The 27,037-nt window shown below is 45.2% G+C and overlaps 3 protein-coding genes and 1 long non-coding RNA gene across 8 annotated transcripts; 2 read left to right on the top strand and 2 right to left on the bottom strand.

Moving 5' to 3' along the window:
• Nucleotides 1-538: 538 nt before the first annotated feature.
• TK1 (thymidine kinase 1) lies at nt 539-6,836 on the bottom strand. 2 transcript variants are annotated; one of them, XM_081899910.1, is made up of 7 exons: nt 6,679-6,836; nt 6,070-6,101; nt 5,170-5,283; nt 4,771-4,864; nt 2,069-2,158; nt 1,867-1,986; nt 539-1,732 (listed from the first exon to the last, which is right to left on the bottom strand). In XM_081899910.1, the coding sequence occupies exons 1-7, from the start codon at nt 6,742-6,744 to the stop codon at nt 1,544-1,546; spliced, it is 705 nt and encodes a 234-aa protein (XP_081756036.1). In that variant the 5' UTR covers nt 6,745-6,836; the 3' UTR covers nt 539-1,543. The 2 variants fall into 2 exon arrangements, with proteins under 2 accessions (XP_081756036.1, XP_081756037.1); XM_081899911.1 differs by having other exon boundaries at nt 6,657-6,792.
• A 4,299-nt stretch (nt 6,837-11,135) lies between these two features.
• On the top strand, nt 11,136-18,270 carry AFMID (arylformamidase). 4 transcript variants are annotated; one of them, XM_081899886.1, is made up of 11 exons: nt 11,176-11,533; nt 13,710-13,800; nt 14,339-14,443; nt 14,611-14,659; nt 14,775-14,860; nt 14,946-15,018; nt 15,210-15,307; nt 15,452-15,530; nt 16,193-16,325; nt 16,831-16,935; nt 17,867-18,270. In XM_081899886.1, exons 1-11 carry the CDS (start codon nt 11,504-11,506, stop codon nt 17,894-17,896), a joined length of 879 nt encoding a protein of 292 aa, XP_081756012.1. In that variant the 5' UTR covers nt 11,176-11,503; the 3' UTR covers nt 17,897-18,270. The 4 variants fall into 4 exon arrangements, with proteins under 4 accessions (XP_081756014.1, XP_081756015.1, XP_081756012.1 ...); XM_081899887.1 differs by having other exon boundaries at nt 11,180-11,533; nt 13,634-13,800; XM_081899888.1 differs by lacking the exon at nt 16,193-16,325 and having other exon boundaries at nt 11,136-11,533.
• Nucleotides 18,271-20,566: 2,296 nt separating this feature from the next.
• Nucleotides 20,567-24,673, top strand: BIRC5 (baculoviral IAP repeat containing 5). The gene is made up of 4 exons (XM_081899956.1): nt 20,567-20,731; nt 21,684-21,793; nt 23,918-24,035; nt 24,539-24,673. Exons 1-4 carry the CDS (start codon nt 20,603-20,605, stop codon nt 24,620-24,622), a joined length of 441 nt encoding a protein of 146 aa, XP_081756082.1. The 5' UTR covers nt 20,567-20,602; the 3' UTR covers nt 24,623-24,673.
• A 323-nt stretch (nt 24,674-24,996) lies between these two features.
• LOC309363618 lies at nt 24,997-26,997 on the bottom strand. Its single transcript, XR_014165479.1, has 2 exons — nt 26,675-26,997; nt 24,997-26,620 (listed from the first exon to the last, which is right to left on the bottom strand). It is a non-coding gene; the product is annotated as an uncharacterized lncRNA (long non-coding RNA).
• Nucleotides 26,998-27,037: the final 40 nt, after the last annotated feature.

The following is a 27,037-nucleotide window of genomic DNA, read 5'->3' as shown; positions in this document are numbered from 1 at the left end:
GAAATAAACCTCGTCACTCCCATCACTTGGAATGCGAGATTTTATTATACATCCTCCCCATGGCTTCAGGGGAGATGTTTATGTGTGAACCCAGCTATGTGACCGAGGGCTAGCTGTGGGAAAATAATTATGCTGGCTGTAGCAAAGCAGTGGTGTTAAGGTCTTGGCACCTACAGAAACAAGTACCATAAGCCTTATCTCAGCTCCTTTTTTTAGGCCGCACTTTTCACCTCCTGCTGTTCTGGGTTTTGGCCAACCAAGCACTCTAAACAGCTGATGCTGTTTCTCCCAGTGCAGCTCTTAACGTGAAAGGGTGCCTGTACTATTGGGAGAAGGAGTATGGGCATTTTCAGTGGTGGTCCTACAACAAGTTTCCAAGCAAGAGGCCGGTCATCTTCAACACTTCTGATGGGGAGGGGACTGAGAGCTGGATGTCTCCTACAATCTAAGTGGGTAGCCTTTAAAAACAAAATAGACACCTTGGTCTGAAGCCTGGTGAAATGATGGTGGAAATCAATAAAAAAGGTCAAAGAAGACATTCAGTACTAAGTTATTTATTAAAATAGCCTGATGAATAAAACATTTTTCTCTTAATTGATCACTATGGGAGAAGACAGCAAATATTCATGGGAAACAGAAGTGGCAGCAGAGCAGTCTTAGGGCATGTTTTAAGTGCAAAACTGATGGTTTGCTGAATCAAATGCAGAAATAGCTACTACCATTCATCATGCAGAAGACAGCAAGATCGAACTGCCAGAAGTTATACGACAGGTATATGCCCCAAATTTCATATATAATGAACATGATTGACGCTCTCAGCCATCCTGAATAAATTAGGAAAGTAAAGGCCTGACACAGGACACAAAATCTTAAAACCAAGACTACAAAGAACATAAGAATTGCTTATTGCCCACTTCTGGAGACACATATCTATCAAACCCTTATACAGAAAAGCAGAGGCCTCATAACTTATGCAGGATTAGTAATAATTTTGTTAGTTTGGAAGCCTCACAGAACTATGCTATATACCCAACACGTAGCTAGATGTCAGATCAGAGAGATACACATAGAATTGAGGAAATGATGTTTTGCTCAGGCAGTTAGTCTAGAGTTGAACATTATGTTCCATATTCCATGTTCAAGAAGGGTTAAAGACTGGGAAAGAGACTAGCCCTTCCAAGGTAAACTGTTTAACAAGGACACTGGTGTTTGCTGAAATAAGAGACAATGGCTTTAAGGTATAAATAATATTCTAGTTTGACTAGGAAACAGGTTCTGCTAGTGAACATAAGAGGAAAGTCCCAGTTCTATGAGACAGTAGGAAGTCTTTCCCCATAAATGTGAAGCCACTAAGAGCTTTCGGTTTTTAGCACACCTAAATTATTAGCCTTTTGCAACACGCCCCAGCCTCATTTCCTCCTTCAAAAGCAGTTCACTCTTTCTAGTGCTTTCACTAGTATTGTCCTTTGATCGGTATAGGGTTGGAATGAAGAACAGCACATCAATTAACCCCACAGAAGAAAAGGGCTGTCACTTTCCTAGTTCAGTGTGATGGGCTCCACTGCATGATTTGACGAGCAGCCAAAGCCTTTCGGGAACCAGCGATATCTAGCTGCTTATTTCCTCCCGGCAGATTCTCTTTGTCGTCGGTTGCCTGCTGCTGCGGCCGCTTCTTGAAGTAGCAGACACGGCAGACTGAATGGTACTTGTCTGCTCCTCCTATCACTTCCACCTAAAGGAGGAGAGAAGTGTTAATTACTCAACAGGTAAAAAGCACTTTTCTGCTGTCAGGCTGATAGCAGGCATATCTCTGCCTCACAGATGGAAAGGAACCTTTCTGAGAAGGGAAGTGCAGTGGACTCTTACCTCCTTCTCTGTTCCCAGCCTCTTTGTGTAAGAGGCTTCACGGTAACACTCCATGCAGACAGCGTTTAGTTTCACCACACTCTCTGCTAAAGGGACCAGCTGCAAGATGTTGCCAAAGGCCTGCAGTGAAACAACCAGATGCAACGTTGGGTTGGGACACATACCAGCCGGAAGAGAAAATTAAGAATTTAGAGAGGTTTACCTTTCTCTGGAAGGTTGCATCAAGGGCGGCCACAATGACAGTCTTCCCCGCATTGGCCATTGCCTCACAGAACTCTACAATGTCTGGAAACTAGACAGGAACAGAAGGGAAAAGCTATGTTTCTCCACAGTGGACAAGTCGTATCTCTTAGAAATTCATAGGACTACATGTGACACAACCAGTTCTTTGGTTGTGAGGAGATGGTGGCATTCTTAAGAGTATTTGCATGGTACAGTGAAAGCCTATGGGGTGGGGAGAATAGCCAATGTGGTGTGGTCTCTTGCGGTTGCTGAACTACAGTTGCCATCAGCTTCAGCCAACATAGCCAATGGTCAGGATGACAGAAGCTGTAGCCTACCCTCATTGGCTAACTACGGCCCACACATACCCATTCAGAAATAAGCATTCATTAGAACTTGCTCCCAGGTTAATAGTACAGGTATAGGAAGCGAACTTCCTAAAGCGAAGTTAAGGGAGCCAACAGGTCTCACGTTCTCTAACTGAATACTTTAAGGTATTCCCTGATGGGAACCCTATTTGCTACTGCTAGAAAGGTCTCAATTATGGAAGGAAAGGATGATGGCTTGGTGATAGATCACATGCTCTCTCTCTCTCTTTTTTTTTGCAGAAGGCCCCAAGATCAATACAGTGGTACCTTGGGTTAAGTACTGAATTCGTTCCGGAGGTCCGTACTTAATCTGAAACTGTTCTTAACCTGAAACACCACATTAGCTAATGGGGCCTCCTGCTGCTGCCGCACCACCGGAGCACGATTTCTGTTCTTATCCTGAAGCAAAGTTCTTAACCGAAGGTAATATTTACAGGTTAGCGGAGTCTGTAACCTGAAGCGTATGTAACCCGAGGTACCACTATACCTGGCAAGCCTGCTGCTACCACCATCACATCACCTCAATTTCCAAAAAAGTCTTTAAAGGGGTGGGCCAGCTGTAGTGTGGGCTTCTCATGGTCCAAGACAGGCAATTATCGCCCAATCAGCTTTTAAATGAAAATTCTTCCTTGCTCATCCATCTCCACATACTCAACATGAGTGAGCCGAGATCAGTCTTGTATATATGAGTTTCTTTGTTTTCGCTAAAACTCCCAAGGTCTACTAATGCATTTTACATGTACAAAGCAAGAGTACATCCTCAGGGTCTCTTAACAGCTATTAGACAGCTAATTTGTGTAACAATCTGAAACACGTACTTGTTCTTAGGGAGACAAGTAACACCATATCAGATCAATCTCCACCTACTCCTGCATTCTTGACAAGAATACCAGCAGCCACAAAGCAGTCCACACCAAGAACTGACCAGTGGATTGTTCATTTACATTTTCACCCCTGCTCTACACCCCTTTAAATTAATGTCTCTCCTAACCTTTCAGCAATACATTGTCCAAGTTCAACGAACACTGCCAACACGGTCAAGAAAATAACTTCCAGAGAACCCACTAGCAGCAACCTGTGTGTGTTCTAGATAAAGATGTACTCCAATTACTGTAGTAATGTTGTTAGAATTGAACTACATTCTATTTAGCAATGATACATAAGAGCCTGTTGGATCTACAGTGGTGCCCCGCTAGACGAAAGGGTTTTCCGTTTTGGAGGTGCTTCGCAAAATGAATTTCTTATGGGCTTGCTTCGCAAGACGAAAATGTCTTGCGAGTTCCTGCGGGGGGTTTTTTCCTCCCCCCCTTTCCCAAGCCGCTAATCAGCTGATCCGCTAAGCCGCTTATCAGCTGATCCGCTAAGCCGCTTATCAGCTGATCCGCTAAGCCGCTTATCAGCTGATCCGCTAAGCCGCTTATCAGCTGATCCGCTAAGCCGCTTATCAGCTGATCCGCTAAGCCGCTTATCAGCTGATCCGCTAAGCCGCTTATCAGCTGATCCGCTAAGCCGCTTATCAGCTGATCCGCTTATCAGCTGATCCGCTAAGCCCGCTAATAGCGCTAATCCGCTAATGGGCTTTCTTCGCAAGTCGAAAAAACCGCAAGATGAAGAAACTCGCGGAACGGATTCTTTTCGTCTTGCCGAGGCGCTACTGTAGTCCAACATCCTATTTTCACAGCGGCCAACCAGATGCTTGCTGGAAACCCCCAAAGAGGACATCAGCACAACAGCACTCTAGACACCTGTGATTCCCAGTATTTGGTATTCATAGCAACCCCTTCAATGTTCTTTTATACAGTGGTACCTCAGGTTAAGTACTTAATTCGTTCCGGAGGTCCGTTCTTAACTTGAAACTGTTCTTAACCTGAAGCACCACTTTACCTAATGGGGCCTCCTGCTGCTGCCGCGCCGCGAGAGCACGGTTTCTGTTCTCATCCTGAAGCAAAGTTCTTAACCCGAGGTACTATTTCTGGGTTAGCGGAGTCTGTAACCTGAAGCGTATGTAACCTGAGGTACCACTGTGCTGTTCTGTGTAAAAGAGGACTGCAATCCTACATCTACTCAGAAGTCCCAAGGAGCTGAATGGGGCTTATTCTAGGAGAATAAAATGGCAGCCCAAGTCCCCATAGAGCTGTGAAACAGACTTATGCGGTAGTGCTTGACTGTTGACCCAAGCCAGATTTATTTTATTTATATATTGTTTATTCAAGTATGCCAAGATTTCTCATGTCATGTATCACCAAAATAGCATAATGTGGAAAAAATATCTACAACATATGTTTCATTATTCAGAGAAGATAAAAGAACTTACAAACTGGCCTTCATCAATGCCAATCACAGCAGCGTTAAGGGCCTCTTGGTGCACATCTTTGAGACAACAAGCTGAATAGGCTTCCATGGTATTCCTACATAGAAACAGAAATATTTGTGATAATTGGATTGCTTTGGTTATAAGCCTACTCCATGGCAAAGAGTTCATTTTCCAGTGGCACTTGCAGAATGCTCTCGAATCTAAATAGCAGCTACGTGAGAGAAGACTTAGGCAGGGAAGATGCTTGAATCCCCAGACTGAATCCCCTGAGGTCATATATTATAAAAGCATTACAGTGCCAACAGTTTAAGATAACAGTTTGTGAAAAATGGTGTGCCTGCTTGAAATTTCCCAAGCATATACACTGTACAGATTGGCCCTGACATTTTAGCAATTTACCTGTCATGTGTGGAGACGCCATTGACGCAGTAGCGTGTGTCCTTGGAATACTTGATCAGCAGACATTTGTACTGTGCAATTTGGAACCGACGGACCCGGCGCATGAGTTCAGTGCTGCAAAACAAGAATGGAGATGTCCAGTGGCAAGCATAACCCAGGAAATTGTGTTTCTGGTCAGAGAGAAACAAGCTCTTTTACTAGAAGGGTACATGTGGCTCTATTGCGAGCCAAAAAAGCTGCAGCTGCTACATGAGGGAAATTACAAAAGCACAAGACTGACTGCTTTAGTTACTTCATTACTAAAGATAACACCTATAATCATGCAAAACACATTTCCCTTCCAGCTCTGGCAGAGACAATGCATTTTAAGACATTGGCTTTTGTTCTACAGAAGGCAACACTATAATTTTAGAGGTGAAGAATAAAGAAATGGCAATTGCCTCTATTCAGTCCATGGGATCTACTCCTTGCCCTACAGTCTTGATTGGCTAGGGCATGGCAAGGTTTCATTCGATTTGTCTGCCAAATGGCACGACCCATTATTTGCTCTGGTAAGAGCACATGATGGCCAGAGCCTATTTTATAGAAAGCAAACATTTTTAGGCAAGCAAGGTGCATATCCAGCATAGGAGACAGTGCCACTTTTGCACTCACTGAAGGATCTGCAGCCCATTAGCCCATGCCTTGATATATTTTCACCTCTAGTTTACTGACTGAGGGAGGAAGCAGTAGCGTAGTGGTGATCAAGCAGGTAGAACTCCAGCAATTTGTGCCTTTTGTAGTATCCATGTCACATACAGATCAGCCATGCCAGTTAACAAAACTGGTGTGCTAGGCCCAACATCTAGATTACCAGTACATATAATAGCAGCACTTATTTCAAATCTGCAGTGTACATACCTTTTCCCGGAGAACATGGGTCCAAAGATGACCTATAGAGGTTGGAGGGGAAAATGGATTTAGGAATGTTTTCTTCTTAAAGCTAAGTATCATGTTTTCTTCTTAAAGCTAAGTACCAAATATACAGGTTGCAAAATAAATGGCTGCAGTCAGAAACACGTTGTTGAACTAGATTGAGCTCCTTTTAAGCCAGCAATCCCTACAAGAGCCCGTCCGTTATAAGAGGCAGCAGTTCTCTAAATGCCACATCCTAGGAATCCCAAGAGGGGAGATGGCGGTTGTGCCCATGCCCTTCCCATCTGCATCGTGAGAACAGGATGGTGGGCTAGAGGGGGGCCTTTGGTCAGATCCAGCTGTGCCCTTCCAGCGCCCTCACGCAGCCTTTACTCCCATTCGGAGCCGGAGAGGCGAATATCGCTTTCGCACCCCCAGTTCCGCAATCGAGGTTGCTACCCCAAACCTCTCCCCTCCAGTACCCCGAAAAGCCAAGGGCCCCGAAAACATCACTATAAAGGCGAACCTCCAGCCTCAGAACTATCAGCCGCTCCCCTTAATAAACCCCTCCAGCTCAAAGCTCTGTCACATACAATGACACCAACTTCTACGTGCCTGGATCTGGCCGCGGGCCTTGAGGGGCGACCCCGGCTGCACTCCCGGCATCATCAGGCAGTTCATGGCTCCGATTCCAAGTCCTTGCCCGGGCAGATCCACCTAACGCCGGCCTTTCTTTCCCTTCGCGCGCCCGGCTCCGGCAGTTTTTATACCCGGGCCAAGCACTGTCCAATCAGAACAGATCGCGCCGTTCCACAGACCATCAAAAGGAAACCCCCTCCGCCCCTTGGCCAATCAGAGTCAAGGCGGGAAAAAACTTTCTTGAAAGTGTTTGGCAAGGGCCGCGTAGGCGCTTAAACTATCTCCCGGCATGCTCTGCGAAAGTGAGGCTTTTATTTTTTTTTAGGGGCTGGGGAGGCACTCGCGTCCGATCTCCCGTCATAGTTCCTCTTCCTGACTTTTTTTTCCTGCTTGGCAGTCGGAGAGCAGCGCCTAAAATCAGTTCTCCAGCTTTGCTTGTGCAAAGGTTGCCATGTTTTCCTTTCATCATTTCTGACCTCTCATTAACCGAGGAACCCGCGCGGATTCGCTCAAGGTTGTGTAATTGTGTTTAAAAATAGGTGTGAGTGGGTTTCAGCCACAGCTTCTTTGTCCCAGAACTTGTGGCCTGCAGCAGCACCCAGCAGAGACTCATCCAGTCCATTGCCAGAGTTGCAATAGTCTGGGTTGCAAGCAAAAGCGAAGATTGGCACCATTTATTGTGCTATCGCTATTAAGCTTTAACATGCCTCAAGTCTCTTTTGTTTTGTTTAACCCTGTTCGGTCTGCCATCCCCATCTTGAGAGGGAGTCTAGATGCATATAATACAGTACAGCAACATGTCCAATCCCTTCAACCTTTCCTCCTAGGACATTTATTTGTGTTCGGGTGCTCAGAAAGTAATATACAGGTGTGTCCTGTAGGCAAATATTCCAGGTTGATGCAAACTGCTGAATGTGAAATATCTGAATCAGCACATTCCTTTCCTGTTAAAATAAAAGTGTGTATTGGTCTAGAGCAGGGTAGCCCAACCAGTGGCGTAGCGTGGGTTGTCAGCACCCGGGGCAAGGCAAGTAATTTGCACCCCCTAACCCGGTAGGGGCAGAGAGCTGCGAGTGCGAGCACGCCCCCCAGATGTTGCGCCAGTGCAGCCGGCCCCCCCTGCACCCCCACGCTACACCACTGAGCCCAACATCTGGCCTGAGGGCCACATGAGTCCCTTAATGCCTTTTTTGGTAGCCCTTGGTAACATATGACAACTACACACACACACACGCACACACACCCTCTTTTGCTGCCTTCCCAAAGCCCATGAGGCTTGATGGCTCTGACAGGGTCCCAGAGTCCTCCATACTTCTTCCCAAAGCCAATAAGTGCTTTCCCAGCTTTGGGGAGGTGGGGACCCTGCCAGAGCCTCATGCCTCCTTTCCAAAGCTTGGTGCCTCTCTTAACCAGTTTTGGGAAGGCAGTGCGAGGGCTGGGCAGGGGCATTACATTTTGGCCTAGCTCCCCACCACACCACCACCACCCCGCACAACAAGGCAATGTGCAGCCTGTGGGTTCTGGTATGAAAAGTTGGACCACCCTGGTCTAGAGAGTCATTCTTCCTCAATAACTCAATTTCTTTCTACTTGTTACTCAGACACCTTCACTTACCCATCAGGGACATACTGTGGTACCTCGGGTTAAGAACTTAATCCGTTCCGGAGGTCCGTTCTTAAGCTGAAACTGTTCTTAACCTGAAGCACCACTTTAGCTAATGGGCCTCCTGCTGCTGCCGCGCCACTGCTGCCGATTTCTGTTTTCATCCCGAAGCAAAGTTCTTGAACCGAGGTACTATTTCTGGGTTAGCAGAGTCTGTAACCTGAAGCGTCTGTAACCCGAGGTACCACTGTACATACTTGATCTTCATGGATAATTTCACCCTAGGACATCTCATTTGGCCACATCATACCTGTATGATACATCTATTTTTCTTTGGTCTTTCTCTAAAATTTCCTTCACACAGCCTCCCTTATAGAAATAGAAAATTGACTTCCAATGATATATTTTTTTAGATACTGGGGGATGTGTTTCTTTTTTTTAGAATAATCTATCAATTTACAACTGACACTGAATACTGCAGGAAAGTAGCAAAATTGATCACCATGTTCTAGTTCTTTATTATTTCTTGTATAGGCTGCATTAGAGTGTTAAACGTGTTAAGACTAGATCCCCCCCCCAAAAAAAATTCAACCCACACACTATCTACCGGTTGCTGATTATCCAGCAGCTGCCATAGTACGATAGTACTGCATGCTAACTAATTTTCTTTCCCCCCTTTTCCCCCCTTTTTTCCAGATGTGATTAAACAGTTGTCCCATTTGAATCATAAAATGGGAAAACAGCACCTAACAAGGATTTGTAATGTGAAATCTATTATAATTACTGATGTGTTCGTTTATAAGGGAAAAAATTGGAGTGTTTCACAGTGAGGCTTGGCATATTTCTTGGTATATTTGCATATTAAGCTCACTAGCACAACATTGTTGTTAATGTTATCAAATATAACTTTCTGGCCTTTTGGGAATCTTCTTGGTAGCAAGGATAATTGCTCCTCTCATAAGGTTTGTTTAAGGGGTGTCTTACTGTCACCTTCTTAGATTTATTCTCAGATGAGATCCCCCACCCCCGCACACAGTGAACTAGCTCATTTCACAGCATAAAAATCTTGAAAGCTTTGCCGAGTGAAAAATGTTATAATGAGTTGATTATATTGTGACTGGAACACATCAGCAAAGGTGGGAAGGGTCAGATGAGGGATTTTAGCTGAGATCTGAAGAAGGAAGGAATAAGAACAGAGCGATGAATAGTGGCAGCAAAACAGCAGAGAATTGGGGGGGCAAGGATAGGAGAGGTTTTATACCATATTTTCACAGAACCAAAGCCCCATCAAACTGCCTTAGCTATTTGTGGGGAAATTTAATCAGACACTTTGTTCTTTTAAATACCTGGATTTAGTAGGTTAGGGACAGGGGATTTGCGGCCCTCTGGATGTAACTAGACGACAGTCACATAACCCTCACCAGTGCCACAGTACCTGGGGCTGAAAGAAGTTGCAGACCAGCAACATTAGAGGGGGGGCAGATTTCTCATCCCTGTAGCAGGTAGGTAGACATCCAATACTAATAGTTCATTCATTCCTGAGTGCCTGTCTTGATGCAGCCAAAACTGCACCAACCACAACACAAGAGGAAGCTATCAGCAGGCTTGGAGGAAGACACAAGGTTTGCAGAAGTACCAAAAAGGGTGTAGGACACCAAAACCAACCCAGTGAGGATTGAAAATGCTTGGTGGGTATGGAATGCTAACTGATGGGAGGAGAAATGTAGGAAAGCTTGGGGGGATGGAATGGAGTACCCTCGGAGAAGGGGTGGCTGAGTGGAACACCATGCAGTGTTATGTACTGAGTTGAACAGGATCCAAAAGGCAGCAATCTGATTGGTCCTAGAACAATAGGGTCCAGAATGCAGCAGTCTGATTGGTCCACAGGAGCGACCCAATCCAGCTCCAGGTGGAAGTGAATTCGCAACCAGATTGGCCTACAGGTGAATCCCGGAATTAGCCAATCACGTGGGGCCCATTGTGTAAATAATGTATATAAAGCAGACATTCTGGGGGAACTTCCATTCCTCCTCACCACTATGAGCTGAATAAAGAGCGTGAAATCCACTCTCGACTCCGAGACCGTTTTGTTGCAGGCCCGACCTTGTATACTTAATGTCTAGGAGTGGTCAGTGTGATGCAGCAGCACTGTAGATCAGCCCTCTTGACACAGGCCAGGTAGGGTGGCAGTGAAGTTGGGGCTACCTGGACCCACCAGCAGAGCCATTCAGGCACTTCCGCTGGTATGTCTGCACAAACCTGAGCACCACCACAACCCCCATTTGCAGGAGCAAAATTCACTCCATTTTCAAAGGAGCCGCATTATGCAAATATGTGTGAGGAAGTACTTTCTCAGACTCACTCTGCATTTTTACAACAGCAGGAGAAAAGTGCATTTGAATCCAAGGAGAAGGGAGGGATTGCAGAGTTGTTTCGCAGCACACCGCCGTCATAACTAAAAAGAGCAATGAGAAACTATGGAAACCGGAGCTATTCAGGAGTTATGTTCCTTTCTAAGTGGGTTATGCTGCTTAAAGCATATCTGAGGTCGCTTTGATCTTACATACTTTGGCAGCCAGGACACAGGTCCAAAAATAGTATCCTCGAACTGAGCTGAGAGTCTGCATCAATGGTTGTTGTTTTTTAAGTGCATTGGAAAATACAATAATTGCTACATTGGGTAAATCTTTTTCTGAGTATAATAATAATAATAAATTATATCCCACCCATCTGGCTGGGTTTCCCTAGTGTGAGCAAAATTTAAAGATCACTTCTCAAAAAGAGTTTGTTTGTTTGTTTTTGGCCGGGATGGGGGGAATTACCTGGCTACAAAAATAGCTTCCCCTGAATTTGTGAACGGATTTGAGCTTGTGTCTTGTAACTGGACGATATCAGTTGCCTTGGGATAGCTGTTCTGGAGTCAGTGCTGAGAGCGAATATGACTGCCCTCCACCTAAATCCCAGCACGGATTTGTTTATTTGCAGAGAGCATAGTTCCCTATGTCAGGGTTTGCTGACCCCCCACCCCGCCCCAGCTCATGGAGCAACCAGTGGCCAAGAAGGAACACCTGATCTGTTCTACACTTTGTACCCAGAGGCTGAATTTGGTCACATGACTGGCTCTTCTAACTAGTTGCTCTGCAGCACAGAAAACTTGGATGTAAGAAGATACAGCATAGGCCACATCTGAGCCGGTGACATGGGAAAGTGGCAGGAAATGACCAAGGAGGTAAAGGAGGGGGGGAGGGAATGGTATTACCTCTGTGTGAGAGAGATTTTGAAATATCTTGTTTTGTGTGAGTTTGGTGGTTACAGCCTGGAAAGGATTTGAGATGTCCTCTAGAGAAAAAGAACTTCTAGAACAGGCATAGGCAAACTCGGCCCTCCAGATATTTTGGGGCTACAACTCCCATCATCCCTGACCACTGGTCCTGTTAGCTAGGGATGATGGGAGTTGTAGTCCCAAAACATCTGGAGGGCTGAGTTTGCCTATGCCTGTTCTAGAAACTCTGTTACACTGATGCTGACAAAGTCTCCTTTAAGATGGGGGTGGCAAACCCCTGGCCCCCCAGATGTGGATGGACACTCATCATCTCTGACTGTTGGCTATGCTGGCCAGAGCTGATGAGAGTCAAACAACATCCAGAATGCTACTCATTAGCCACCCTTGCATGGAGGACTAGCAGATATATTGCTTTTGTACATCAGATATATGGAAATGGAAATGATATACACAAGGGGAAATGTGGGAGGAAGAACTGTTGGGCAACATTCAAAAGATACATTATCCTGAAAGCAGAGATATGTCTAAATCGAACAGCTGCATTTCTCAGGGTGGTCTCAGCAATACCCAAATCTTTGCAGGGTTGTGTTCAATATGCAGAACATCAATGGGAACTTTTACCCCTAAGGTTTCTTCCTAGCTGTGCAGGGTGGGGTTGAATCATTTGGTAAGTTTTCCCCTGTCCCCATGCACTGCCTTCCTGACCGGGATCCCTGCTCCATGAGAGCCAGTGTGGTGTAGTGGTTAAGAGCGGTGGACTCGTAATCTGGTGAACTGGGTTCGCGTCTCCGCTCCTCCACATGCAGCTGCTGGGTGACCTTGGGCCAGTCACACTTCTCTGAAGTCTCTCAGCCCCACTCACCTCACAGAGTGTTTGTTGTGGGAGAGGAAGCAAAGGAGAATGTTAGCCGCTTTGAGACTCCTTTGGGTAGTGATAAAGCGGGATATCAAATCCAAACTCTTCTTCCTTTTTTTTTTTAAATTTATTGGAAATTTTATTTACAACATAACACAACCCCCCAACACAGAAATCCACCCCCTTCAGACACAAACATAACAAACAACAAGCATAATTTACAACAATACAAACAACCAAATAAAATACTTCCTTTATCCTGTTTCTGGCATCCTTATTTACTTCTTATAAGCTATTTCCCTTATGAATAATTATTAAGATTTTCCTAATTATAACTTAAATATCCACAAAGTCTCCGGCAGCCATTAATCAAAACAAGTCCAGGGCACTGTTTTGTGAAGTATTCTCTGCATTTTCCCCATGCTTTTTGAAATTCTTGCCTAGTATGATCTCTAATTGCCTCTGTTAATCTAGCCAGCTCAATATACTCTAACAGTTTGTCTTGCCATTCCATTTTTGTTGGCACAATTTATTTTTTCCAGTTTTTAGCCATTAGGATCCTTGCCGCTCCTGTAGCATAGAGGAATATTTTCTGATTTTCTCTTGCTATACCTGTGTCCGTTATCCCTAGTAGAAAAGCTTCTGTATTTTTTATAAAGTTATACTTAAACATTTTTTTAAGCTTATCATATACTATGTTCCAGAAGCTTTTGATTTTTTCACAGGTCCACCAAACATGTATAAGTGTCCCCTCTCTTTTACCACACCTCCAACACAGATTCGTTTTTATCTTATACATTTTAGCTATTTTGGTAGATGTTATGTACCATCTATAAAACATCTTGATTAGATTTTCCCTCATTACTCCACAGGCTGTAAATTTCCAGTTCTTTCTCCATAATTCTTCCCATGCTGTTAAGTTTATGGTTTTCCCAATATCTAAAGCCCACTTGATCATTACCTCCTTGACCTGTTCGTCTTTGACCTCCCACTCCAATAATGTATCATACATTTTTGATATTACCTTAGTTTTGTTTTGTAATAACACTTATTCTAATAATGAAGGTTCGTTTGAGAAACCTTCTTCTTCTTCCATGCTGTGCCTGTTATTAAGTAAGAAATGCATAGCTGCAAGCTACTTACTTAGCAATGCTTCGTTTGGCACCCTCTCTGCCCGTGTTTCTACTCAGCGCCCTAGTCACCTTACTCTGAGTGAAAAGAGGGCCACTGTGGCTGTGCAAGGTTTCTTGCTTCCTCTCTCTGCAGGAGCTGGAGAAGCAGTACTCCCCTAGCAGGTGGTCCCCACGGCTGGATGCCGATGCTGTGATTGAGGCTCACGTACAGGCAATGAGCGAAGGTAAAGGGTCCCTGGGCAGCCCACTACCCAGCAATAAGTGGGATGGGAGTGGGCAGATCACCAAGGGGCCACTAACTTCTGACAGATCTCCCAGTGCCTGCTGGTTGTTGGCATTCTTGCAAAGAGCCCTAGAGTTGGTGGACCTGGCTCTGATCCAGCAAGAAGGGCATGTTTATCCTTAAGCAAGACTGCATACCCAGGGTCACTGAACATGGATCAGTTGTGCTTTAGCAGTTAAGCAACCCTGAGGATGCACTCTGGCCGCAGAAGTTCTAGTGGGCCAGCTCACCTCCGGTGCAGGAGAGGGGAAAATCTCACAGGAGGTTCTGAAGAGGGATTGGAAAGAAGGCTCTCCTTTGGAACTTGCAAGGAATGTTTCTTCCCCTTGGGACTGTATAGCAGTGGCAAAGCCTACCTCAGTTTTCCAGAAGATTAGCAAGATGGCATGCAGTTTTGAACGAGGACAGGCACTGACAATCTGAAAACTCCTCTGGAGTGTGGGAGCGCAGCTGCGAACTCCCATCTCTCTGCTCTGCAGGTACCCGCCGTGCCCAGATTGGCACCCAGACTCTGCTGAATGTGCCCTACGGCTTGGGCGAGGGAGAGAAGCTTGATGTGTATCTTCCTAAGGAACACACTGAAAGTAAGAGTACAGGAGCAGCATGGGAATGATCGGGAAACTGGGATGTTGGTGAAGTGCTGGTTGTGGCGAAGAGCCAACGTCAGAAAGCGAGGGGTGCTACATTAGTGGGAGTTTGTGCTAAGTGATGGTCTTTGCTGCCTGATTCTTTCTCCCGTTTCCCTTTTCAGCCTTCCCTCTGCTCCTCTATATCCATGGCGGCTACTGGCAATTCCTCAGGTGAGTTGTGCTGGAGGTTGCCTAGGCCCTGGTCCTTTGACTGCAGGACCCCAATGGGATGATGTCCCACCTAGCGGAACCATCTGGGACTGCTGTTCTCTTTCTCCTCCTCTAGCAAAAATGCTTCAGGCTTTGCTGCGGGGCCCCTAGCGACCCACGGCGTCGCCTTGGCTGCAGTTGGCTACGATGTGGCTCCCAAAGGTATGCAACTGTGGTGGAAACCGTTTTCCTGTTCTGCTCTCCTTGGCATCTCATGTCTAACTTGGATATTGTGTTTTGTTCTCAGGCCAGCTGGAGGTGATGGTCAGGCAGGTCCGACGCAGCGTGGCCTTCGCAGTTCAGCAGTACACAGGGATCAGGTAGGAGGCGCAGACAGGGTGAAAATACAGAGCACCTTGGGAAAAAGAGACCAAGGGGGCCTGTCATACCCTGCTGAAGCTCTACAGGGTTGATGGAGGTCCTGGATAGCTTTCCTCTGGCAATTCTACTCCGTCCGACACCTTCAGATCCTCTCACCTGCTCATTTCAACCGCGTCTCATTTGCCTTTAGCGGTGTTTATCTGCTTGGACACTCAGCAGGGGCCCACCTGGCAGCCATGGTGCTCTCTACAGATTGGGCAGAATTTGGTGTTGTGCCAAATATCAAAGGTACTGTCTGGGAGACACTGATCCGATTCCCGCCCCCAGCTCTTTTTACATCTTAGCATTCCCTCTTTCCCTTGCCTGAACTTCATGACCCAACTTGCACCAAGCTGGAGCCTCAGTAAGACATGGACTCTTTTTCCTTCCCAGGAGCCTTTTTAGTGAGTGGCCTCTATGACTTGGAACCCATCACACACACCTATGTCAATGATGTTTTGCACATGAGCCGGTGAGAGATGCATCTTTGAAAAGGAATTCTCAACCCATGTAGGGCAGAAAAACTGCAGTGAGTCCCTTGGGAGCCCCCTACTCACCAACATGTGGCCTATTATTGTTAACAGCCCAGGGCAGACCAGTGGGCAGGTTAGCAGCATCTGTGTTGCTCAGCACAATGCAGTTCATGAAGGATCATATGAAACAGTTTTGTAAGGTAAAGGTACCCCTGACTGTTAGGTCCAGTCGCGGACGACTCTGGGGTTGCACGCTCATCTCGCTCAATAGGCTGAGGGAGCCGGTGTTTGTCCGCAGACAGTTTTTCTGGGTCATGTGGCCAGCATGACCAAGCCGCTTCTGGTGAACCAGAGCAGTGCATGGAAACGCCGTTTACCTGCCCACCGGAGCGGTACCTATTTATCTACTTGCACTTTGTGCTTTCGAACTGCTAGGTTGGCAGGAGCAGGGACAGAGCAACGGGAGCTCACCCCGTCGCAGGGATTCGAACCTCCGACCTTCTGATCGGCAAGCCCTAGGGTCAGTGGTTTAACCCACAGTGCCACTCGCGTGCTTTCAAAATTGTGCTCTGCCTAGAAATGGCTGCCTTCTTGGCTTATCAGCAAGCCAGCCCACTCTGCTTCTCTTTCATCTCTGTATGGTCTGTGTGTCTTTCCTCAGGGAGGTGGCCTTACAGAATAGCCCTTTGAGGTGTGTGCCTAAGTTTGAGGGCAGGAGAAGCTGCCAGGTACTCATCACTGTGGCACAACATGATTCTCCCGAGTTCCACAGACAGTCCCAGGAGTACTTTGAGGTGCGTTGGCTGATGTTCGCCATGTTAAGTTTCTCTTTAATATTTGGTGGTATATAAGTGTTTTTTAAAATAAACAAATAATAAAGATGCATCCATGGAATCAAATGATGAGCTTCCACACTGCTACCCATGTATTTAAAGAGCCACAAATGCATGTGTGAAAGGTGAACACTACCTAAGACAGGTGAGGGGAATCTTTGGTCCTCCAGATGTTGCTACAACTCCCATTCATCCCTGGTCTTTCGTCATGGCTGGTGGAAGCTGTAGTTCAGCAACATCTGGAAGGCCAGGGGTTCCCAATACCTGGCCTAAAACATTTACTTAATATTTGCTTCATACTTCTGGTCTCCCATCTCACCATTGCTCTTCATTATGAATCAATGAGATCACCAACTCCATTCCTCCCAAGTCTCTGCCATCTATCAGAGTAATGCATTAGGGTAAAGGCACTTGCAAGTACTGTGGTGAGGATAGTTTTGTTAAAATCCCTATTGCTTGCCCATAGGCTTTGCGTGCAGCTGGCTGGAGTGCCTCTTTGCTGGACATTGGAGACACAGATCATTTTGATGTTATTGAGAAGCTCTCCCAGGAAGACTATTTTCTCACACAGGTAAAGGTAAAGGGATCCCTGACCATTAGGTCCAGTCGCAGACAACTCTGGGGTTGCGGCACTCATCTCGCTTTACTGGCCGAGGGAGCTGGCGTATAGCTTCCGGGTCATGTGGCCAGCATGACTAGGCCACTTCTGGCAAACCACAGCAGTGCACAGAAATGCCATTTACCTTCCCGCCGGAGTGGTGCCTATTTATCTACTTGCACTTTGACGTGCTTTCAAACTGCTAGGTTGGCAGGAGCAGGGACCGAGCAACCGGCGCTGGTACACGGGTGCAAATGAGCTGGAATAAAATGATGGTGGCTGTCAGTATATTTGTCACTTGCCATGTGTTAGGAGTAATGCTTCAGGGAGAGCATGACATGTGCTGCATCTCCAGAATACCGCATCAAGGAGGACTCCTAATTGTAGCTAAAAGCAATCAGGACTTCTGCATATATCCTTATAATTGAATGTATAAGCTTTGCCATTGTCGTGTAATGTCCAAATCTAGCATGAAGTCAAAAATGGAATGGGCGATAAGGCCTCCTTCACGCAAATATCCAACAGCATGGGAGTCACTTCCTTGAAGTGTGATCTCACATTACTATGGAGCTTAGTGTGAAAATATTCCAACAATGTGGCTGAGGCTGATCACATGGATCTTCAACATTAGTTGTGGCGCTGATCAGGTGGGGGAAATCCATGAAGTTAGACACACCCATGTGTCTGGAATATTCACACACTTACCCCAGCAATGTGGAATATACATGTGTCTCTGAAACACAAAGGAGCTATGTAAATACTATGGAATTTGGGAAGTGTGTGGGAGGTAGTTCCTGCTCAGGCCAACTTTATAATCACAACACACTCCCGATGATGAGTGAGAAGCTTCAGTGTTGAACCAATTTGTTATGCAAGGGAAACATATTCTTTCTTGATGTTCCAGGTGATTTTGAAAATGATTTCAAGAGGCTGATAGGTTGACACAAGATGGAACTCTCAGCCTGGAGTCCCCATATACAGCCATGAGTGGCCATCGCTGATCTTGCAAACCCACCCACCTCAATCCTCCACTCTCTATGCTGTGCTGTTTTATTTCACCCTGGGAATGGACTTCCTGCAATTGCAATTTTATCCAGTTAAGAAAGAACTTCAGAAGACACAAATCTATTGAAATGGAACTTTGAAACCTATTATTTCTTGTTGCTTTGGAGGCAATTGACTCTTCAAGAGAGCACACAGTTCCTTTCGCATGGAATGCCTGACACAGAGACAGTTCCTGTCCACTCCTGCGATAAACTCTGTTCCTCCCAGCATGCTGAGAACATTAAAATAACATCAACGCATAAATTACATCTACATTGTGGCAGTTTATCACCTTCCCCTAGGAGATAGTCTGAATCAGTGAGCACAGGCAAGGCATAATTGCTGCATAAATCACCACGTCTCTCAGGGCCTGAGCTGAAGATGGGCATCTTTCACTAACAGCAGTAACTAAACTTTTATTCAACCTTCTAAATCCATATGAAACTGCCTTATACAGTCAGAACAGTGGCACTCTGTGCTTGTGCTATGGAGGCCCGTGTCTCTACTCCCACGGGCTCAATGCAGTCTTTGAATCAGGGATCATGCAAGCAGGAAGCTGCAGATTTAGAGCATAGCCAGACTGGAACAGTTCTAAAAGAAAATCGTGGAAATCACGGCAACAACGGCTATAACAACTGTGCTGTGACAGCCGGTTAGTTATGCTCTTGCCTTGGAATGGGCCAAAGTTAAGAAATACATCTCAAGACCTTGCGCAAGTAACGTCAGTTGTAATGATTATTGTGCCACGAATTGGGGAATGTCAACAGTCAGAGATCAGATGAGTGTTTAATTACTTTCTCTGCCCCTTTTGCATTCAGCTGTTGAGTGCTGCACAGAGTTATGATAATTAAATGCTAAGAAGAGGCCAATGGCCAGTCTAGCCCAGCATCCTGGTTCACACACTCACTAGCCAGGTGCCTGTAGGAAACCAACAAGTGAGACCCAAACATGAGCACTCTTCCTCCTTGCAGTTCAAAATGCTTTCCTTTCAGCCTGGGCATGCTCCAAGACTCCTGGATTTCAGGCACTGAACCAAGTCTGACCTAATGAAGTATTTAGCCCAGCTTCTTATAATGGCTTTATGCTAACAGAAGCACTTCTGCAAGGCATTTTCAACAATTCCCCCCCCCCCAATCAACCGCACCCCTCTGTGCCATATATGCTGTATTGTTCCAGAGGGTCCACCAGCAGTATAGGTACTGGGTGCAAGGAGGATCAGATGGTGCCCTGCTTGTGAAAGCACTTCCATTAGTTGCTACCAGCTGGTGCAAAGCCACCATTGGATATAACACTTAGCTTTTTATTTTTAGAGAGTGTTCTTATACTCTGCAGAAATCTTTAATTCCCCCCCCCCCAGATCGGCCCCATTTAGCAATACACAGTAGCAGAACATAACGTTTAATTTGGCGGAATTAAACCATTGTCTCTGGTTTGCATATGTCAGTACGCCTCACTTCAAAGCACATCTGAAAACCGGAAGTTCTGCGTGGGAGGGTAGATGCAAGTTAAAGCTGATTTTCACAATTCCGATAGCCGGAGCAGGGTGCGGGGAGAATCTGAAGTTCCAGTCCTATATACACTTACCTAGGAATAAACCCCATTTAATTTAATGTGGCGTACGAGTACACTGTTAAACTGCGCGCCGTTCTATACATATTTGCCGGGGAGCTCTGTTAAAATCAGGCTTGTGCTGCACATCTCCTTCGTTTGTTCATTTCTTTTAAATGGCTGACCTTTATTCCGAGACATTGAAACACATGATTGAGCATGTGTTTGTTTAATATATTTATATCTTGCTTTTCCTTATAGCAGTTGAAGGCGAAGTAAACATTCGCCTCTCTTCCTCTAGCAAAACATGTAATATGAATAAAAAGTGAAACGTTGTTTTGCAGTCGGCCGGTTTGGGCGGGGGAGGCATTCCCCAATGCTAACAAAATACCTTCTCTTTGCAACTGCTGTATATGAACAAAACAAACTACTGTAACCCTAAATGCTCGATTTCAACTTCTCAGCGGACTTCTTACACACAGCAGCAGCAGCCCAACTATATTTTTCTCTTTCAAACACCCAGCCTCGTTCTGTTCCAACAGCCACTGAACAAAATTTCGGGGCTTTTTGTGTGTGTGTGGGGGGGGGTGCATTACGACGAGAAAAAGCCCATCACCTCTGTCTGTTTACTCAGAAGCATGTCCCAAGTGTGTTCTCCCTAATATGAAGTTAGGATCGCGGGCTATTTTATTGAAACGATTTTACACGTGTCTTTAGCTTCTTTTCCTCATCACGTGGGAAGTGGGGTTTCTAAATCCATATTATTATTATTTTTGTTTTGTTTCTTCTGCCTCTAACTTTCGGAAATACAGCTTTATTTGCCTGTTCCAGCAAGAACAACGGAGACCTCAAAGAGGCATTTTAAAGAGTTCGTCCTGTCTTGTGTTTCTGGTTTTTAAAACGTGCGCAGTTTTGCCTCTTATCTCCTCTAACTGCATTTTATAGAGGGAGAACTACAACTCCCGGCATGCTCAGCGAATAGCAGCCGATTTCCCGTCATCCTTTGCTCAGCCGTTGTTCTGACCGCGGTGTTTTGAACGTGGCAGGAATGGAGACGGAAGCTGCTCCTGCGGGTCCGCAAGTGCGGCCGGGATTCGAGGAGTTTCTGAAGGAGCACCGAGTCGCCACTTTCGACCAGTGGCCCTTTGCCTCCGACTGCTCATGCACTCCAGACCGGGTGAGGGACCCATTTCTCCTCAGCCAGCTTGCCTCCTATGTACTTTTCCTCCTCCTTATCTACTTCCTGCACTCCATGCATAATTTTACACACTTCTATCATGTCTCCTCTTGGTTGCCTTTTCTCTGCTAAACTAAAAATCCCCCAAAGTGACCTTCCCTATTAGGGAGGTTGCTCCACCCTCTTGATCATTTTGGTTTCCCTTTTTTGGACCGTTTCCAGCTGTTCAGTATCCTTTTTGAGGTGAGACCATCAGAACTGTAAACAGTATTCCAAGTGTAGTTGCACCATCAATTTGTAAAACAGTATTTTGATACTGAAAATTTTATTTTTCATTCAATTTGATTTATTTTCCTAATGATCCCTAGCTTGGCATTTGTCTTTCCACAGCTATCACACACTGGGTCAACACTTTCATCAGATTATCCTCTACAACCCAAGATCTTGTTCCTGGTCAGTCACTACCACTCTGGACCCCGTGAAATACATATAATTTTTGCCCCTAATGTGCATTTGCTTAAACTGAATTTGCGTTTCCCACTTTGCTGCTTATTCACTCAGTTTGGGGAGACCCTTTTGGAGTACAGTGGTACCTCGGGTTACAAACACCTCGGGTTATAAACACTTTGGGTTACAGACTCCGCTAACCCGTAGGTAGTACCTTGGGTTAAGAACTCTACCTCAGGGTGAGAACAGAAATCACACAGCGGCAGCAGGAAGCCCCATTAGCTAAAGTGGTACCTCGGGTTAAAAACGGACCTCCAGAATGAATTTAAGTACGTAACCAGAGGTACCACTGGACTTCACAATCCCTTTTAGTTTTAACTACCCTGAGCAATTTAGTATCAGCAGCAAACCTGCCTACCTCACTCACTGCTCATCCTAACTCTTTGGATGTGTGATTGTTGAATGTACACTTGTTGAACAACTTTCCTCTCCTCTCTCTTCCCAGATGGCAGAAGCTGGATTTGTTCACTGTCCTAGTGACAATGCACCCGACGTGGCCCAGTGCTTCATATGTTTTAAGGAGCTGGAGGGATGGGAGCCAGATGATGACCCTATGTAAGTATTTTGTTGTTGGATCTGCTGACTTGCAGTGTCTCCAAATAAGTGCTTGGCATAGACATATCTGCCTTTTTACCAAGACAGAACATGATGTTTCACAGATACTACAGGGATGAAGGAAGCAAATCTGCAAGCTTAAAATAGGCTACAAGTAATTTAGATGGTTTGTCCACATCTTCCATCTTTCCCTTTGCCAAAAGCCCAATATGGCTACTTAAGACCCAGTGAGACCACTTGTCATAGGCAGGTTACATTTATCTAGTTTATTTGATCTTTGAACATCTGGCTACATTTAAGCAGGTGGTTAGATTATGCAGTATGGTGTGGACTGCATTTGCAAAGAGTGAATATTAATTCTGCTCCATGTTCCTGATGCCACACTGCACAACACTAATCAGGGCAAATTCCCCTGGCTGCTCTACAAGCCAGTAATGCTAACAAGGGCTCTCTATTGACTAGCCTCAAAGGCAGGTGGTGTCTGAAAACTGCCTGCATAGCTGAGTCTGGTGATGCATGCCACTCCAATCTTTGAGCAGTGAGACACTCCAAGGGTTCCAGTGCTTACCCAAGGTTTCCTTGGAATGAGATCAGTGGAGTCATGGTTTTATTTACACATGTATTTAAAAACCTAAGCATAGGGTGGAGGGTCTCAAAGCATTAATACCCCAACAGATCTTGCTTCCCCATTCTGTTACCAGGAAACCCCCAACTTCCAGTACAGCACAAAGCTAAATGTGTCTCTCATCGGCTTTGCAGTGTCTCCCAGTTCTTTTGCTGGCTCACGTAGCAGTTCTCTCCAGTGCAGCCCCACCTTCCTGGCCATGTAAGTCGTTTCTCACTTAGATGCCACTATTAAAACCCAGCTCCTTCCTCTGAAGTGCATATCAAGGCACTAAAAATAGCTATCTGAGCTTCATCTACAAATGAATTTGCTTGATCGCTTTCCTAACCTCCCCCAAAATTTATATTATCTACTTCCAAATATAAAATGTCTGCTCTGCGCATACAAAAAAACAAACAGCAGCATAACACCTTGCCCTTAGGTAAAGGGACAGAGACAGGCTAAAACTGTGAGAAAAGTTCTGTGTCCATATTGGCAGCAAGTGATTTGCTTTGAAGCAGGCCTAACCTAGAGACTTAGAACAAGCATCCTATACTGGACCAGTGGTGGGGTAGTAAATTTTCTACTGATTTCCCACCCCCCCTTGGAAAAGGTTCTGTTTCATTAGTAACAATGAATGGATGCCAATAGCAACTAAATATCAGGGAACCTTGACACTTTCAATGTTTCTGCCTTTGTTTACAAGTAAAAGAAGCATGCTAGATTAGATTACTCTCTAGGGCACGCGAAAATTTTCCTGCACAAATTGCCCTAATTTTCACAGAAAAATTTAACAATTCAAAAATTTGGTGGAAAGCCTAGCGAGGAGGGATGTCATCTATTCTTTTAATTCAGGAGATCAGATATGTTATTTCAGAAGTTATTACAAGACCAGCTGGTGCTGTGCAATCCACTGCTGAATGTAAAGCTGGCACATGACATCAGGTGGTCTTAAACTTGATTGCACTGAGCAGCGTAAACATTTAATGTTTTCAAGAGAAAGGCAGTTTCAGTAGCTGAATTTAGGGGTCAGCAAACTTTTTCAGCAGGGGGCTGGTCCACTGTCGCTCAGACCTTGGGGGGGGGGGGCTGAACTATATTTTGAAAAAAAATAATGAACGAATTCCTATGTCCCACAAATAACCCAGAGGTGCATTTTAAATAAAAGCACACATTCTACTCATGCAAAAACACCAGGCAGGCCCCACAAATAACCCAGAAATGCATTTTAAATAAAAGGGCACATTCTACTCATGTAAAAACACGCTGATTCCTGGACCGTCTGTGGGCCAGATTTAGAAGGTGATTGGGCCGGATCCAACCCCTGGGCCTTAGTTTGCCAACCCATGAGTTAAAGCTTCTAAATCTGTGTAAATTTTGGGCTCACATATGCTATCTTTATCCCTGTAAGATTTGTGAAACGTTTTTTATCTCTTAGTAGCTCTTCACTCTGAACCCTAGAGAGGTCTGCCTTATCCTTTGAGAACCATTGTGCTAATATAGTTTGTCCTTCTTTCTAGGGAAGAGCACCGGAAACACTCTCCCAACTGTGCATTTCTGGCTCTCCAGAAAGATATTAAGGACTTGACACTGCAGGAGTTTATGAGACTTTGCAAAGAGAGAATGAAGGCCTTGGTCGTAAGTATGGTTTGCGGGGAGCTGTGAATGTAGTCTAGTTTTTCCTGCTCTCCTGTTCTCCCTACAACAGTGTTTCCCAAAATTGGGTCTCCAGCTGTTTTGGGACTACAACTTCCACCATCCCTAGCTAGCAGGACCAGGGGTCAGGGAATATGGGGACTGTAGTCCAGAAACAGCTGGGGACTCTAGTTTGGGAAACATTGCCCTACAGTTTCAAAATGGTCATTTAGCACCCCGCCCTCTTCCACACCAGATCATACATAGTCTCTTGCCCATAGAACCACCTTGATTTGAAGATAGTGTTCTTGACTGGTTTGGCTGCAACTGTGAGATCAGTGTGGCTTTCCCTTCTGTTGTATGGTTTTCCTGCTTGCTTCTCAAAGTCAATAGCCACTGCTCATCCCTACCTGCAGCAAAGCCCTCCTCTTGTATTCCACTTTACAGCTCAAACACTTTCCTTTTCATTAGTTACTAACAAGAGTTCCTTTCTGTTTTTCTCCTAGAGAAAGGAAATTAACCAGAAAATTAACGACTTGGAAAAACGTGCTGAGAAGACACGTAATGCAATTGAATTGTTGCGTATGTAATGTTCCCAGTGTACTATCTCCATTGAATACAATGAGGCTTAAACATGCCAATCAGTCCCTTTAATTTTCTGGCGAAGTAAATATTTGCCTCTCTTCCTCTAGCAAAACATGTAATATGAATAGAAAGTGAAACGTTGGTTTGCAGTCTGCCAGTGGAGGGGAGGGGAAGCATTCTCCAATGTTTACAAAATACCTTCTCTTTGCAACTGCTGTATATGAACAAAACAAACTGACCCTAAATGCTCGATTTCAGCTCCTCGGCGGATTTCTTACACACAGCAGCAGCAGCCCAACTATCTTTTTCTCTTCAAACACCCACGCTTGTTCTGTCCCAACAGCCACTGAACAAAATTTCTGGGGTGTTTTTTTATGGGGGGGGGGTGCATTACAACGAGAAAAAGCCCATCAACCTCTGTCTGTTTACTCATAAGCAAGTCCCAAGTGTGTCTTCTCTAATATGGTTAGGATCACGGTACTATGCTGTGGTAGCTCCTGAGGCAGGGCTGTTTGGAACTTGGACAAGACCCAAAGGCCTCTCGACTGCGTTCCTGCATTCACACCTGTGGCTCTGGTCAAGTTGCACTTAAGGGCTGAATGAAGATATCTGCAGCTCTCCACTGATTTCTGTGGGTTATCCTGCACATTAGGACAATAATGCCAAATATATAGATTCACTAAGGTAGTCTAATTTAACTGGAATGTCATAGTAATGTTAATGTCATATTAAAAAGCTCAGTGAAAACATCATTACTGTGAATTATTAGGATGAGGCGGGGGCAGGGAGTACCAAATATATGGTATGCAAATCTGGTAGTTTTAACTCAAAATGGTCATGACAGGGAAGGTGCCTAAAAAGGATGTGCAGTACAGTCCTACTGGTGTTTTTTAATTCATTTGCACTTATTCCCCCATAGGCACAAGAATGAGCTACACAAAAAATGCTGTGATTATAACCTTATGTTACATATATAAAATTACAAAATCCATAACAATTTTAATACAGAAAAATAAAGTCTGTGTTTTCAAGAAACAAAGTGTGATGTGCACTTCTCCTTTGCCATGCACACCTTGTTCTGTTTTTACTTGTAACATGATTTTTATGCACAAACATAACTGAAAAAAGAGAACGATTTGCACTTAAATTGGAATCTTCATACTAATGGATCCAATACATTTGCAGATGTTTTCATTGGGGCCACCAGGACTAATGATTTTCTTTTATCTTCATTTTAAAAAAACTTACAGTGCCATCATTGCATATTACCTGTATTGCATACATATGAATTTGTCCAGCAGTCACTATCTATAGTCCTTCAAAAGTCTCCTGAAATCGAATATATATATATATATATATATATTAAAAGTAAATAGTTTTGAGGTGTTTTGGTTCGCATCTTACCTTACCTTACCTTCTTCCTCTGATGCCCTTGCATCTCTGCCTCCCAAAGACTCGCACAGCTGTTTGTTGCAGCAGCCCTGGCTACAAGCTCCCCAAGCGAATGGTGCCTCAGGAGCTGGCCATGGGGTGCTTCCCAGTCCCTTGTGGGGCAGTGTGAGGATGCGCCTCTCTTTGGGACAGGGGGTGCAGCTCAGAGACCAGAGGCAGCAGCTGCGGCTGCCCAGAGGACTCCCAAGGAGAAGAGAGAAGGCTGAGGGAACGCCACAAGGAGGGTGTTCAAAAAGGGGTGAGGGGCTGCTGGCTCTGCAGGCAAGGGGTGATATAACTGGGCTCCTGAGCCCCACAGGTGCCGCAGAAAGAATGCAGTTGGTCAAGGGAGCTGTGGACCCAAAAAGGTTGAAAACCTGTGGGCTAAGGAGTAAACCCTACACAAATTCGGAGTGTCTTCCCTAGGACGGTTGTATGGTGCCTTGCATGTCTCCTTCTAGCAACACTGGCAGGCAAGCTGGTGCCAAATGTATTGTTCTGTTTTCCTTTGGACTACATTAGAGAGGGTGGGGAGGTTTTGTTGTCTGGACAGCCCAGGACCTCCATACACACTGCCCAGGCTTGTGACTCCATTGTCTCTAGAGAGAGATGGATGCCAACAACACCTTAACTGACAGTTCAACAATTAACAATTTAAAATAAAAAAATGTTATAGAACATAAAGCTTACCACTAGGTCACTTAACATCGTCCAACGTCTTCACATTCTGTGTTAACTCCAAAGGTGATGGCATTGTCGCTTACTAACCCCACCCGCTGTACAAAAAACCCCCCATACTCATCAAAAACTCTTTCCCCAGCTGTCTCTCTCTTATTATTTTGATTTACTATCAGAGCTCTGTCTAGGCATTGTTTTCAACACCCAGCTACAAGCCTGGCTCTTATATGAGAGTGCTGTGTTGGTTGCAGGTTCTCATTTATGTTAGCCATGAAGCTCGTCAGTCACTCTCAGCCTGCTTCAGCCTACCT

This window comes from Podarcis melisellensis (assembly GCF_964234715.1).
Source record: "Podarcis melisellensis genome assembly, chromosome: 2".
In the NCBI taxonomy this organism is placed as follows: domain Eukaryota; kingdom Metazoa; phylum Chordata; class Lepidosauria; order Squamata; family Lacertidae; genus Podarcis; species Podarcis melisellensis.
Note: the sequence above shows the minus strand (reverse complement) of the source record. Positions and strands in the feature narration are given on the sequence as shown.

What these genes read in the sequence shown, in the direction of transcription:
- AFMID (XM_081899886.1), top strand. Translation starts at nt 11,504, where the DNA reads ATGGGAAAGTGGCAGGAAATGACCAAGGAG. An exon ending in TCCTAAGGAACACACTGAAA is followed by an intron (nt 14,444 to 14,610) that starts GTAAGAGTACAG and finishes TTCCCTTTTCAG; the next exon opens with CCTTCCCTCTGCTCCTCTAT. An exon ending in CTACGATGTGGCTCCCAAAG is followed by an intron (nt 14,861 to 14,945) that starts GTATGCAACTGT and finishes TTTTGTTCTCAG; the next exon opens with GCCAGCTGGAGGTGATGGTC.
- BIRC5 (XM_081899956.1), top strand. Translation starts at nt 20,603, where the DNA reads ATGGAGACGGAAGCTGCTCCTGCGGGTCCGCAAGTGCGGCCGGGATTC. An exon ending in GCTCATGCACTCCAGACCGG is followed by an intron (nt 20,732 to 21,683) that starts GTGAGGGACCCA and finishes CTCTCTTCCCAG; the next exon opens with ATGGCAGAAGCTGGATTTGT. An exon ending in GAGCCAGATGATGACCCTAT is followed by an intron (nt 21,794 to 23,917) that starts GTAAGTATTTTG and finishes CCTTCTTTCTAG; the next exon opens with GGAAGAGCACCGGAAACACT.
- TK1 (XM_081899910.1), bottom strand. Translation starts at nt 6,744, where the DNA reads ATGAACTGCCTGATGATGCCGGGAGTGCAGCCGGGGTCGCCCCTCAAG. An exon ending in GCATTGATGAAGGCCAGTTT is followed by an intron (nt 2,159 to 4,770) that starts GTAAGTTCTTTT and finishes GTTCCTGTCTAG; the next exon opens with TTTCCAGACATTGTAGAGTT. An exon ending in GGCTGGGAACAGAGAAGGAG is followed by an intron (nt 1,733 to 1,866) that starts GTAAGAGTCCAC and finishes CTCCTCCTTTAG; the next exon opens with GTGGAAGTGATAGGAGGAGC.